At 45.5% G+C, this 12,958-nt stretch overlaps 1 protein-coding gene across 1 annotated transcript; it reads right to left on the reverse strand.

Moving 5' to 3' along the window:
* Nucleotides 1-6,124: 6,124 nt before the first annotated feature.
* LOC116973754 (disks large-associated protein 5-like) lies at nt 6,125-7,088 on the reverse strand. The gene has a single exon (XM_033022062.1). It carries the CDS (start codon nt 7,086-7,088, stop codon nt 6,189-6,191), a length of 900 nt encoding a protein of 299 aa, XP_032877953.1. The 3' UTR covers nt 6,125-6,188.
* Between the last annotated feature and the right edge of the window lie 5,870 nt (nt 7,089-12,958).

Below are 12,958 nucleotides of genomic sequence, written 5' to 3' on the forward strand. Positions count from 1 at the left end.
TGCCCAAAAGAGTGGTCAAGAAAAAGGCTGTCAAGTCTTCTAATGTTTTGCAGTTTCCCCGCTTGAAAGGGATTTAATTTATCTACCCCGAAATGATGAACTGGATTCACTCAGACCAAACACTTCTTTTCCACCTTTTATTTTCTCCTTCTTTTATTTTGGCAGATTAGTTTTTATCAGTTTAGGTCTTTATCAGTTTTGGTCTTGACAGTGAAAAACCGCTGTGACCAGGAGATCTGGAAACAGTAGAAGACTTAACAGTGAAAAACCGGGCGGGGCCAGGATATCTGGAAACCTGGAAAAAAGACAGTTAAGTCAAGATAAATCATGGCTGATGAAGTTGCTGGAAAGTCAGCTGAGCAGCTCAAGCTGAAGAGGACAACAGCAAAACGGGCATTCTCTCGTCTTGTTAACAGCATCATTAGAAACCATGAAGAAATGTCTGAAGAGGAGCTCAGGAACAATTTCAACAAACTCATGCAGGAGGCCGAAAAAGTCATGGAAGCCAATGACGATGTGGAGGCTGGACTCATTGCAGAGCTGGAGGCGGAGCTGGACGCAGATGAAGAAACTGTGTTAACTGAACAGCAAAAAGCCGACCTGGCAAAGACTGCAAAGGAGTGTGAGTCGAAACTAAAAGAGGTCAAAGGGCTCATCCAGGACACTCTATGGGCAAACTTTGGAAATGTTGAATTATCCACCTCACTACAGACAGCAGATGGTGCATGTGAACTTGCTGCTGCCACCGCACCATCAAATAGCAACCAAGAAGCATATGAATTCATGCTTAACCACCTGCAGAAACTGGTAAAGACTGCAAAGGAGACGTATAGTCGGTGGAAACGTTGGGTCCCTCTGGATGAGCAAGAGAGCTTCCAGAAACACCTAAGAACACTCGAGCTTCTCGTCCCCAAGCTGGTTTCCAGGAAGGCTGACTTCATACAGGCAAGAATAAAGAAGGACGCTGAAGGATTAGCACAAGCGGTGAATGCTTTCAATTATCCTTCACCAGCCATCAGACTGAGACCCACGGCCCTTCCTACGTTTACTGGAAACAAGCGTGACTTTTATAGATGGAGGAAGGATTGGGAAGCACTGCAAAAGCAAGGTGAACCCACTGGATCAAATGAGGTGAAGAAGGTTCAATTGCTGGACAGTCTGGAGGACAAAATTACAAGAGACCTCCGCCTCACAAGTTATAACACTGCAGATGATATCTTTCGTGTCCTAGAGAACCGGTTTGGAAATCAAACAGCTATTGCTATTGAGATAGTGGAGGAGCTTCAGGGAATCCCACCTGTCAGAGGACATCAGCCACGTAAAATAGTGGAATTAATTCAAGCTGTGGAAAAGGCGCTTAATGACTTGAGCGATCTCGGAGACACAGGCGCTATTAAAAATCCACTGATGACAAAATCAATTGAAACCAAGCTTCCAGAAACCCTTAAGAAGGAATGGCTGGTTTATGTAGCTGACAAGAGGAATGGTGTGGCACCAGAGAAACGGTTTGACAGTCTCTTGTCATTTCTCAAAGAGCAGGAGAGCATATACGAACAGCTCGAGCAACTGAGGGACGAGGAGCCGAGTAGAAAGGAAACTCGGACTGAACCAAGACATGCCAGAACCAAGTCTACCAAGTCAGAAAATGACCACACAAGTTGTGTAGTCTGTGGTGACATAAAGCATAAAAGGAAGCTGTACTTCTGCAAGCAGTTTCGAGGGCTAAAGCTGACAGAGAAAAGAGCTGCAGTAAAGAAGTTGGGAGCATGCAAAAAGTGTCTTGAAGTCCATGATGATGGTTCATACTGCAAACCTGCATATCTGTGTAAAAATCTAATCTGCAAGGATGAACAAAATCCTGAGCATCATTTTTATCTGTGCCCCAATTATGAGATGAGGAAAAGCAGTGTGGATCAGAGAAGGAGTAAATTTGGTCCAGAGGAAGATAAAGGCAAAAAGAAATATACAGTGCACCAAGAGGAGTTTTTCAGCAAACTTCCACCAGAGTTGGCAAAACAATGCCGAGATGTGTTCTCCAACACTGCATCAAGAGCCTTCAACACTGCAAGGCATCAGCCAAGCCTCCTAAAGGAAGGTGGACTGCAAGAGCATCCAGTGATTATGATGCTTTTGGAGGTCATAGCAAATGCTGGACAAAAGGTTGGGACATTAATTGACTTGGCATCAGATACCAACTACATAACTCACAAGGCTGCGAGTAGACTGAACCTTAGGAGTGAAGACATCACGCTTATCGTCCATGGAGTTGGGGGGATGAAGGTCCACGTAGAGACAATGCGCTACCTTCTAAAGATCCGAGTGAAGACTCCCAAGGGCACACTCAAGTCGCACCAGTTAGTTTGTTATGGATTGGACAGCATCGCAGATGTTCACAAACATGTGACACCACAGCAGCTGCAAAAGTTCTTTCCAGACGTCCCACTTGAGGAACTTGTGAGACCAAAAGAGATACATTTGCTCATAAGCCATAGAGAAGGTCAGCTAGCGCCTCAGAGGATTAGAACTGTTGGAGATCTCATTCTGTGGGATGGACCACTGGGAAAGACTGTTGGAGGTTGTCATCCTGAGCTGTTTGAGAAGCTTACCATGTCAGCCCACATGTCCAAAACACACTTCGCAAGATCAATGAGAGCAGCTGCTTTAAAGTATGAGGAGCTCACTGCCCCAGTCCCTGAGGAACTTTCACCAAACGGACAGGTCGCCGTCAAAGTTCAGAAGTCACGCACATCAACCGCCAATCGGGACTTCTTGGATTGGTGGAAGTGGGATAGCATTGGAGCAGCATGCGAGCCAAAGTGCGGGGGTTGCCGCTGTGGAAACTGCCAGCCAGGCGGAAAAGAAATTACTCTTGCTGAAGAGAGAGAGCTCGAAGTGGTAAGGGAAGGCCTCACCTACGTAACAGGAGACCGTCACAGTAAAGACCCACATTGGCATGCTAGCTATCCTTGGTTGGAAGACCCAGCTTCTCTACCAAATAATAAAAGGACAGTGGAAGCCACATTTCTCAGGACGGAGAGGCAGCTATCCAGAGAACCTGAATGGAAAAGTGCCTACACAGCTCAGGTGCACGACATGGTGGACCGAAAGGCTGCAATCAAATTGTCCGAAGACATGATTGCAAACTGGAAGGGACCAGTGTGGTATGTGAGTCACCTTATTGCTCCAAACCCCCACTCTGTCACAACCCCAGTGAGACTAGTGTGGAACAGCAGCCAAAAGTGCAATGGTGTCAGCTTAAATGATTTGCTGATGAAAGGTCCAGACGTCCTCAACCAAATTCGCGCCGTCCTCCTCAGATTCAGAGGCGGAATCTATGCTGCTCTGGGAGACATAAAGAAGATGTATAACTCAGTCTGGTTGGAGGACCGTGAAGTACACTTGCACAGATTCCTCTGGCGAGATTCCGAGGACGAGGAGCAGGGAGAGTATGCTATCACAAGAGTGAACATCGGAGACAAACCTGCGGGGTGCATTGCACAGTTGGAAATGCGTGAGACTGCTAATCTTCCTTCTTTTACCCACCTCAAGGATGAGCAGCAAGTGCTCCAGAAAGACAGCTATGTTGACGACATCAATTTCTCCAAGAGAAAGAAAAAGATGCGGCTTGGTCAAAGCCTTCTACAAGAGCAAATCAAAACTCAGACGCCGAATCCCCTAACAAGAAGAGAGCTTCTCAGCCAGGTAGCAGGGCTATATGACCCCATCGGCATAGTGGCTCCTGTTAAGCAAAAGGGAGCGATTCTAGTACGCAGAGCTTTCCAAGAAGCAAAAGAGGGAAGCTGTTCGGTCAGAGACACATGGGACATGGCACTCTCAGATGGACTCAGGGAGGATGCAATTAAGCTCTTTGAACAGTACGTACAACTTGGAAAAGTCAAGTTCGTCAGGGCACTGACTCCCTCTTGCTCCGCAACTGAACCCTTGGGAATCACCTTTTCTGACGGAAGTGAGCACACCTACGGGGCAGTGATGTACCTGAGATGGGATTCAGACCATGGCCCAATTGTCAGACTTGTGGAATCCAAGGCCAAGTTAACTCCCTTGGACCACAGAGGAGACGCTGTTAAAGCAGAGATGTGTGGAGCAGTGTTCGCCTCACGTTTAAAGAAGTATTTGAGCTACACAGTCAAATTCAAGTGGAGAAGTGGTATCATCTTGTGGAAAGCCCTAAACAATCCAAAGTGGGAGGCCATCTCTTTGACAGGAGTCATTACAGTAAGAGAACGAGAAAATGCTCTAAAAGACATTTTTTGTGCTGCGCAATTGGGCACAACTTTCCCAAGCACCACAACAGATCGACTGGTAGCCTATAAAGACCAAGATTCTGGGCTGATGGTTTGTGGTGGCAGAGTGCAGAGCTTTGAAGAGGATAAAGTTGCTGTTCCCATCCTACCCGTTGATGCCTGGGGGTCCATGCTGCTAGCTCGGGAGGCTCACAGGGAGAGTCATGACGGAGTGGCTGGGACCTTGCTTAAAATGAGAAGAAAGGCTTGGGTCATAAAAGGAAGGAGATTTGCTCAAAAAGTCGTTGATCACTGCATAATCTGCAAGAAAGCAAAAGCAAAGAAATGTCAACAAGTAATGAGTGATCTGCCGCCTGAAAGAACTGAACCTGCTGCTCCTTTTGAGTTTACAACAGTAGACCTCTTTGGACCCTACCACGTACACGATGACGTCAAGAAGAGGGTAAAACTCAAAGTCTGGGGAGTTGTCTTACTTCCAGTAGAAGAACAAGACAAAAATGCATCAGGTGACTAAGTTCAAACCCCCATTCAAAGTTTGACTTTAAAGCGTCGATCTCCCAAGTGGTTCCATTGGAAGATCGAGTGGGAGGTGTCAAGTCAAACTGAAATGCAAGAAACTTGCGAGCAGAGAAATGCTACAATTGAAATCACGAGACAGTGATTGAAGTGGGCGGAACCCCAGCCTGCCGAGTTCTGCCTGGGGGTCAAAAGGGCACAGAGCACCAGAAGCCACAAGAAACTTGCGAGCAGTGAATCCAGCAGTAAATCAAAAAGACTGTCCGAAAAGACTGCCGCGAGAGCCAAAAAAGGCAAGCAGGACTGATTTTTCTACAGACCCGATTGGCAGCCGGTAAGGACTGAACTCTAAATGGACTGAGTCGAAGACTGCAGCCCCAGAGACTCTGTTTAACCATTTAAAAGCTGAGAAACTTGTCTGGCTAACGTGTTGATATTGGTGGTGTTTGTTAACCAAGATGACAGGGTGATGATAATGTTTGTTGCCCCAGTAAAGTGCATATGTTAAGGGCTAATGTAAGCTAATTTCTAATACTTATATGCTATGTGTGGTGTTAGTTTAAATAATTGCACTTTAAAAAATATGATAAAATGTGTTAAAAAACAGTAAAGATTCATATGACACCTGCTAAAAAATTGGTAGCAGTAGTGGGCATTATTTGTATTTTTCATTTAATGAAATGTGAAAATTATTTAAAAAACAAAATGGCTGCTATGAGTTGGAATGTAAATACATGTAATTTTCTGTTATTTATATTTGGTTACAGTAATGTGTATATTTTTTGCCTTTGTGTCTAAAGGTTTTTCACCTGTTAAAGACCAAAACTGATAAAGACCTAAACTGATAAAAACTAATCTGCCAAAATAAAAGAAGGAGAAAATAAAAGGTGGAAAAGAAGTGTTTGGTCTGAGTGAATCCAGTTCATCATTTCGGGGTAGATAAATTAAATCCCTTTCAAGCGGGGAAACTGCAAAACATTAGAAGACTTGACACCATTATGGAATGAAGACTGCATTGCTTCTGGCTGGTCGAGAGCACTCAAACTGGGCTGGAGATACTGCTCAAAATCTACCCGTTTTGTGCTCTTTCCAGAACAAGTACTTTGCTGTGCAGTGCCCTCTCCATCCATGGAACTAATGAGGTTTGTCATGACACGCGATTCTGTCTTTGTCACGTTATTAAAGCTTGCACAAGTCTGCGGGCTTGAACTCTTTGTGACAAACGGCACAGGAGATGCAGGAATAGCTGAACGGACACTCAACCTGGTGGCACTGCATTGGCCTTTGGATCTTTGCCTTGGTGGACATGCTTTAGGAGTCACGGTGAAGTATTTTGTAGGACTCTCCACTCTGAAGAAACCTGCGTCAAACACAATGGCATCACTTTGAGCTTCTTTGTTGCTGGAGTCAGCAATTTCCTGCTTCATTTTGGCCTTCAGAGCTGCCTTCATAGCTGCAAAGCGGCTCGTTGCTGCTGCACTTGGTTTCATTACTTCCTCTGGTTTTGACCTGACAGCCTTTTTCTTGGACCACTCTTTTGGGCAATGAGGGCTCCTCCCAGTTATTTTCTTGAATCTTTTTCAATCTCTGAAACTTATTGTTGACACTTTCAACCTGGAAGTAGACCATGTCCCAAAACCCTTCCAGATCTGCAGAGGTGACTTCCTTTTCACTAGTCTTGAACTCGCAGTTGTCGACAAGACCTCTGAATTGTTTGAATCGTTCAGCCATAAGGAGACGTGCCTGTCCCACAGTTGTACGAAGCAGGTCCTTAACACTATCTGGAACCACGTCAGAGTTTTCCCATCCATCCCACTGCTGACAAAGCAGAGTCAATTTCTCAGTCTCCAATGTGATGACTCCTCTGAAATAAGCCACATCATGTACGGGTCCACTGCCGTCAGGTTGAGAACACCCAAAAGATTCTTGTGGTGTGTTTTCCACAGGCACTTCAAAAGCAGGCCTAGCAGGATCTTCAGTTTGTGCCTCAGGCAGATTCGACTCAACCTCTGGTTTCAAAATATTCTTTTGCGATCTTGTTACATAACGCACTGTTGCGGGAGATTCAGCGTTGCTTCGCAACTGGGGTTTGGCAGGACTCCAGGTATGAGAGGTAAAGAAGCTCGACACACTTCGTGGGCTGAGGGCAGTAAATTTGAATTGGTCAAGCCCCTCCATAGGGGCAAAGACGTAGTTGTCAGGGGCAAAGGAGACTTTCTTCTCCATATCTCCAAGGTCCATAGGAGCACCCAGCGGTTGTTGGCTCACACTGCCACTCGTAGTTGGCAAGCTGGGAGGAGCCCTCATTGCCCAAAAGAGTGGTCAAGAAAAAGGCTGTCAAGTCTTCTAATGTTTTGCAGTTTCCCCGCTTGAAAGGGATTTAATTTATCTACCCCGAAATGATGAACTGGATTCACTCAGACCAAACACTTCTTTTCCACCTTTTATTTTCTCCTTCTTTTATTTTGGCAGATTAGTTTTTATCAGTTTAGGTCTTTATCAGTTTTGGTCTTGACAGTGAAAAACCGCTGTGACCAGGAGATCTGGAAACAGTAGAAGACTTAACAGTGAAAAACCGGGCGGGGCCAGGATATCTGGAAACCTGGAAAAAAGACAGTTAAGTCAAGATAAATCATGGCTGATGAAGTTGCTGGAAAGTCAGCTGAGCAGCTCAAGCTGAAGAGGACAACAGCAAAACGGGCATTCTCTCGTCTTGTTAACAGCATCATTAGAAACCATGAAGAAATGTCTGAAGAGGAGCTCAGGAACAATTTCAACAAACTCATGCAGGAGGCCGAAAAAGTCATGGAAGCCAATGACGATGTGGAGGCTGGACTCATTGCAGAGCTGGAGGCGGAGCTGGACGCAGATGAAGAAACTGTGTTAACTGAACAGCAAAAAGCCGACCTGGCAAAGACTGCAAAGGAGTGTGAGTCGAAACTAAAAGAGGTCAAAGGGCTCATCCAGGACACTCTATGGGCAAACTTTGGAAATGTTGAATTATCCACCTCACTACAGACAGCAGATGGTGCATGTGAACTTGCTGCTGCCACCGCACCATCAAATAGCAACCAAGAAGCATATGAATTCATGCTTAACCACCTGCAGAAACTGGTAAAGACTGCAAAGGAGACGTATAGTCGGTGGAAACGTTGGGTCCCTCTGGATGAGCAAGAGAGCTTCCAGAAACACCTAAGAACACTCGAGCTTCTCGTCCCCAAGCTGGTTTCCAGGAAGGCTGACTTCATACAGGCAAGAATAAAGAAGGACGCTGAAGGATTAGCACAAGCGGTGAATGCTTTCAATTATCCTTCACCAGCCATCAGACTGAGACCCACGGCCCTTCCTACGTTTACTGGAAACAAGCGTGACTTTTATAGATGGAGGAAGGATTGGGAAGCACTGCAAAAGCAAGGTGAACCCACTGGATCAAATGAGGTGAAGAAGGTTCAATTGCTGGACAGTCTGGAGGACAAAATTACAAGAGACCTCCGCCTCACAAGTTATAACACTGCAGATGATATCTTTCGTGTCCTAGAGAACCGGTTTGGAAATCAAACAGCTATTGCTATTGAGATAGTGGAGGAGCTTCAGGGAATCCCACCTGTCAGAGGACATCAGCCACGTAAAATAGTGGAATTAATTCAAGCTGTGGAAAAGGCGCTTAATGACTTGAGCGATCTCGGAGACACAGGCGCTATTAAAAATCCACTGATGACAAAATCAATTGAAACCAAGCTTCCAGAAACCCTTAAGAAGGAATGGCTGGTTTATGTAGCTGACAAGAGGAATGGTGTGGCACCAGAGAAACGGTTTGACAGTCTCTTGTCATTTCTCAAAGAGCAGGAGAGCATATACGAACAGCTCGAGCAACTGAGGGACGAGGAGCCGAGTAGAAAGGAAACTCGGACTGAACCAAGACATGCCAGAACCAAGTCTACCAAGTCAGAAAATGACCACACAAGTTGTGTAGTCTGTGGTGACATAAAGCATAAAAGGAAGCTGTACTTCTGCAAGCAGTTTCGAGGGCTAAAGCTGACAGAGAAAAGAGCTGCAGTAAAGAAGTTGGGAGCATGCAAAAAGTGTCTTGAAGTCCATGATGATGGTTCATACTGCAAACCTGCATATCTGTGTAAAAATCTAATCTGCAAGGATGAACAAAATCCTGAGCATCATTTTTATCTGTGCCCCAATTATGAGATGAGGAAAAGCAGTGTGGATCAGAGAAGGAGTAAATTTGGTCCAGAGGAAGATAAAGGCAAAAAGAAATATACAGTGCACCAAGAGGAGTTTTTCAGCAAACTTCCACCAGAGTTGGCAAAACAATGCCGAGATGTGTTCTCCAACACTGCATCAAGAGCCTTCAACACTGCAAGGCATCAGCCAAGCCTCCTAAAGGAAGGTGGACTGCAAGAGCATCCAGTGATTATGATGCTTTTGGAGGTCATAGCAAATGCTGGACAAAAGGTTGGGACATTAATTGACTTGGCATCAGATACCAACTACATAACTCACAAGGCTGCGAGTAGACTGAACCTTAGGAGTGAAGACATCACGCTTATCGTCCATGGAGTTGGGGGGATGAAGGTCCACGTAGAGACAATGCGCTACCTTCTAAAGATCCGAGTGAAGACTCCCAAGGGCACACTCAAGTCGCACCAGTTAGTTTGTTATGGATTGGACAGCATCGCAGATGTTCACAAACATGTGACACCACAGCAGCTGCAAAAGTTCTTTCCAGACGTCCCACTTGAGGAACTTGTGAGACCAAAAGAGATACATTTGCTCATAAGTCATAGAGAAGGTCAGCTAGCGCCTCAGAGGATTAGAACTGTTGGAGATCTCATTCTGTGGGATGGACCACTGGGAAAGACTGTTGGAGGTTGTCATCCTGAGCTGTTTGAGAAGCTTACCATGTCAGCCCACATGTCCAAAACACACTTCGCAAGATCAATGAGAGCAGCTGCTTTAAAGTATGAGGAGCTCACTGCCCCAGTCCCTGAGGAACTTTCACCAAACGGACAGGTCGCCGTCAAAGTTCAGAAGTCACGCACATCAACCGCCAATCGGGACTTCTTGGATTGGTGGAAGTGGGATAGCATTGGAGCAGCATGCGAGCCAAAGTGCGGGGGTTGCCGCTGTGGAAACTGCCAGCCAGGCGGAAAAGAAATTACTCTTGCTGAAGAGAGAGAGCTCGAAGTGGTAAGGGAAGGCCTCACCTACGTAACAGGAGACCGTCACAGTAAAGACCCACATTGGCATGCTAGCTATCCTTGGTTGGAAGACCCAGCTTCTCTACCAAATAATAAAAGGACAGTGGAAGCCACATTTCTCAGGACGGAGAGGCAGCTATCCAGAGAACCTGAATGGAAAAGTGCCTACACAGCTCAGGTGCACGACATGGTGGACCGAAAGGCTGCAATCAAATTGTCCGAAGACATGATTGCAAACTGGAAGGGACCAGTGTGGTATGTGAGTCACCTTATTGCTCCAAACCCCCACTCTGTCACAACCCCAGTGAGACTAGTGTGGAACAGCAGCCAAAAGTGCAATGGTGTCAGCTTAAATGATTTGCTGATGAAAGGTCCAGACGTCCTCAACCAAATTCGCGCCGTCCTCCTCAGATTCAGAGGCGGAATCTATGCTGCTCTGGGAGACATAAAGAAGATGTATAACTCAGTCTGGTTGGAGGACCGTGAAGTACACTTGCACAGATTCCTCTGGCGAGATTCCGAGGACGAGGAGCAGGGAGAGTATGCTATCACAAGAGTGAACATCGGAGACAAACCTGCGGGGTGCATTGCACAGTTGGAAATGCGTGAGACTGCTAATCTTCCTTCTTTTACCCACCTCAAGGATGAGCAGCAAGTGCTCCAGAAAGACAGCTATGTTGACGACATCAATTTCTCCAAGAGAAAGAAAAAGATGCGGCTTGGTCAAAGCCTTCTACAAGAGCAAATCAAAACTCAGACGCCGAATCCCCTAACAAGAAGAGAGCTTCTCAGCCAGGTAGCAGGGCTATATGACCCCATCGGCATAGTGGCTCCTGTTAAGCAAAAGGGAGCGATTCTAGTACGCAGAGCTTTCCAAGAAGCAAAAGAGGGAAGCTGTTCGGTCAGAGACACATGGGACATGGCACTCTCAGATGGACTCAGGGAGGATGCAATTAAGCTCTTTGAACAGTACGTACAACTTGGAAAAGTCAAGTTCGTCAGGGCACTGACTCCCTCTTGCTCCGCAACTGAACCCTTGGGAATCACCTTTTCTGACGGAAGTGAGCACACCTACGGGGCAGTGATGTACCTGAGATGGGATTCAGACCATGGCCCAATTGTCAGACTTGTGGAATCCAAGGCCAAGTTAACTCCCTTGGACCACAGAGGAGACGCTGTTAAAGCAGAGATGTGTGGAGCAGTGTTCGCCTCACGTTTAAAGAAGTATTTGAGCTACACAGTCAAATTCAAGTGGAGAAGTGGTATCATCTTGTGGAAAGCCCTAAACAATCCAAAGTGGGAGGCCATCTCTTTGACAGGAGTCATTACAGTAAGAGAACGAGAAAATGCTCTAAAAGACATTTTTTGTGCTGCGCAATTGGGCACAACTTTCCCAAGCACCACAACAGATCGACTGGTAGCCTATAAAGACCAAGATTCTGGGCTGATGGTTTGTGGTGGCAGAGTGCAGAGCTTTGAAGAGGATAAAGTTGCTGTTCCCATCCTACCCGTTGATGCCTGGGGGTCCATGCTGCTAGCTCGGGAGGCTCACAGGGAGAGTCATGACGGAGTGGCTGGGACCTTGCTTAAAATGAGAAGAAAGGCTTGGGTCATAAAAGGAAGGAGATTTGCTCAAAAAGTCGTTGATCACTGCATAATCTGCAAGAAAGCAAAAGCAAAGAAATGTCAACAAGTAATGAGTGATCTGCCGCCTGAAAGAACTGAACCTGCTGCTCCTTTTGAGTTTACAACAGTAGACCTCTTTGGACCCTACCACGTACACGATGACGTCAAGAAGAGGGTAAAACTCAAAGTCTGGGGAGTTGTCTTACTTCCAGTAGAAGAACAAGACAAAAATGCATCAGGTGACTAAGTTCAAACCCCCATTCAAAGTTTGACTTTAAAGCGTCGATCTCCCAAGTGGTTCCATTGGAAGATCGAGTGGGAGGTGTCAAGTCAAACTGAAATGCAAGAAACTTGCGAGCAGAGAAATGCTACAATTGAAATCACGAGACAGTGATTGAAGTGGGCGGAACCCCAGCCTGCCGAGTTCTGCCTGGGGGTCAAAAGGGCACAGAGCACCAGAAGCCACAAGAAACTTGCGAGCAGTGAATCCAGCAGTAAATCAAAAAGACTGTCCGAAAAGACTGCCGCGAGAGCCAAAAAAGGCAAGCAGGACTGATTTTTCTACAGACCCGATTGGCAGCCGGTAAGGACTGAACTCTAAATGGACTGAGTCGAAGACTGCAGCCCCAGAGACTCTGTTTAACCATTTAAAAGCTGAGAAACTTGTCTGGCTAACGTGTTGATATTGGTGGTGTTTGTTAACCAAGATGACAGGGTGATGATAATGTTTGTTGCCCCAGTAAAGTGCATATGTTAAGGGCTAATGTAAGCTAATTTCTAATACTTATATGCTATGTGTGGTGTTAGTTTAAATAATTGCACTTTAAAAAATATGATAAAATGTGTTAAAAAACAGTAAAGATTCATATGACACCTGCTAAAAAATTGGTAGCAGTAGTGGGCATTATTTGTATTTTTCATTTAATGAAATGTGAAAATTATTTAAAAAACAAAATGGCTGCTATGAGTTGGAATGTAAATACATGTAATTTTCTGTTATTTATATTTGGTTACAGTAATGTGTATATTTTTTGCCTTTGTGTCTAAAGGTTTTTCACCTGTTAAAGACCAAAACTGATAAAGACCTAAACTGATAAAAACTAATCTGCCAAAATAAAAGAAGGAGAAAATAAAAGGTGGAAAAGAAGTGTTTGGTCTGAGTGAATCCAGTTCATCATTTCGGGGTAGATAAATTAAATCCCTTTCAAGCGGGGAAACTGCAAAACATTAGAAGACTTGACAGTGTGTGTGTTCCACTCTGACAGTCGCCACTCCAGGGCCCGGATGGTGGAGATCCTGGATGATAGATGCCGCCTTCTTGAGCCAGTGGCTCATGTA

The sequence above is a fragment of the Amblyraja radiata genome, chromosome 5 (genome assembly GCF_010909765.2).
Source record: "Amblyraja radiata isolate CabotCenter1 chromosome 5, sAmbRad1.1.pri, whole genome shotgun sequence".
NCBI lineage: Eukaryota > Metazoa > Chordata > Chondrichthyes > Rajiformes > Rajidae > Amblyraja > Amblyraja radiata.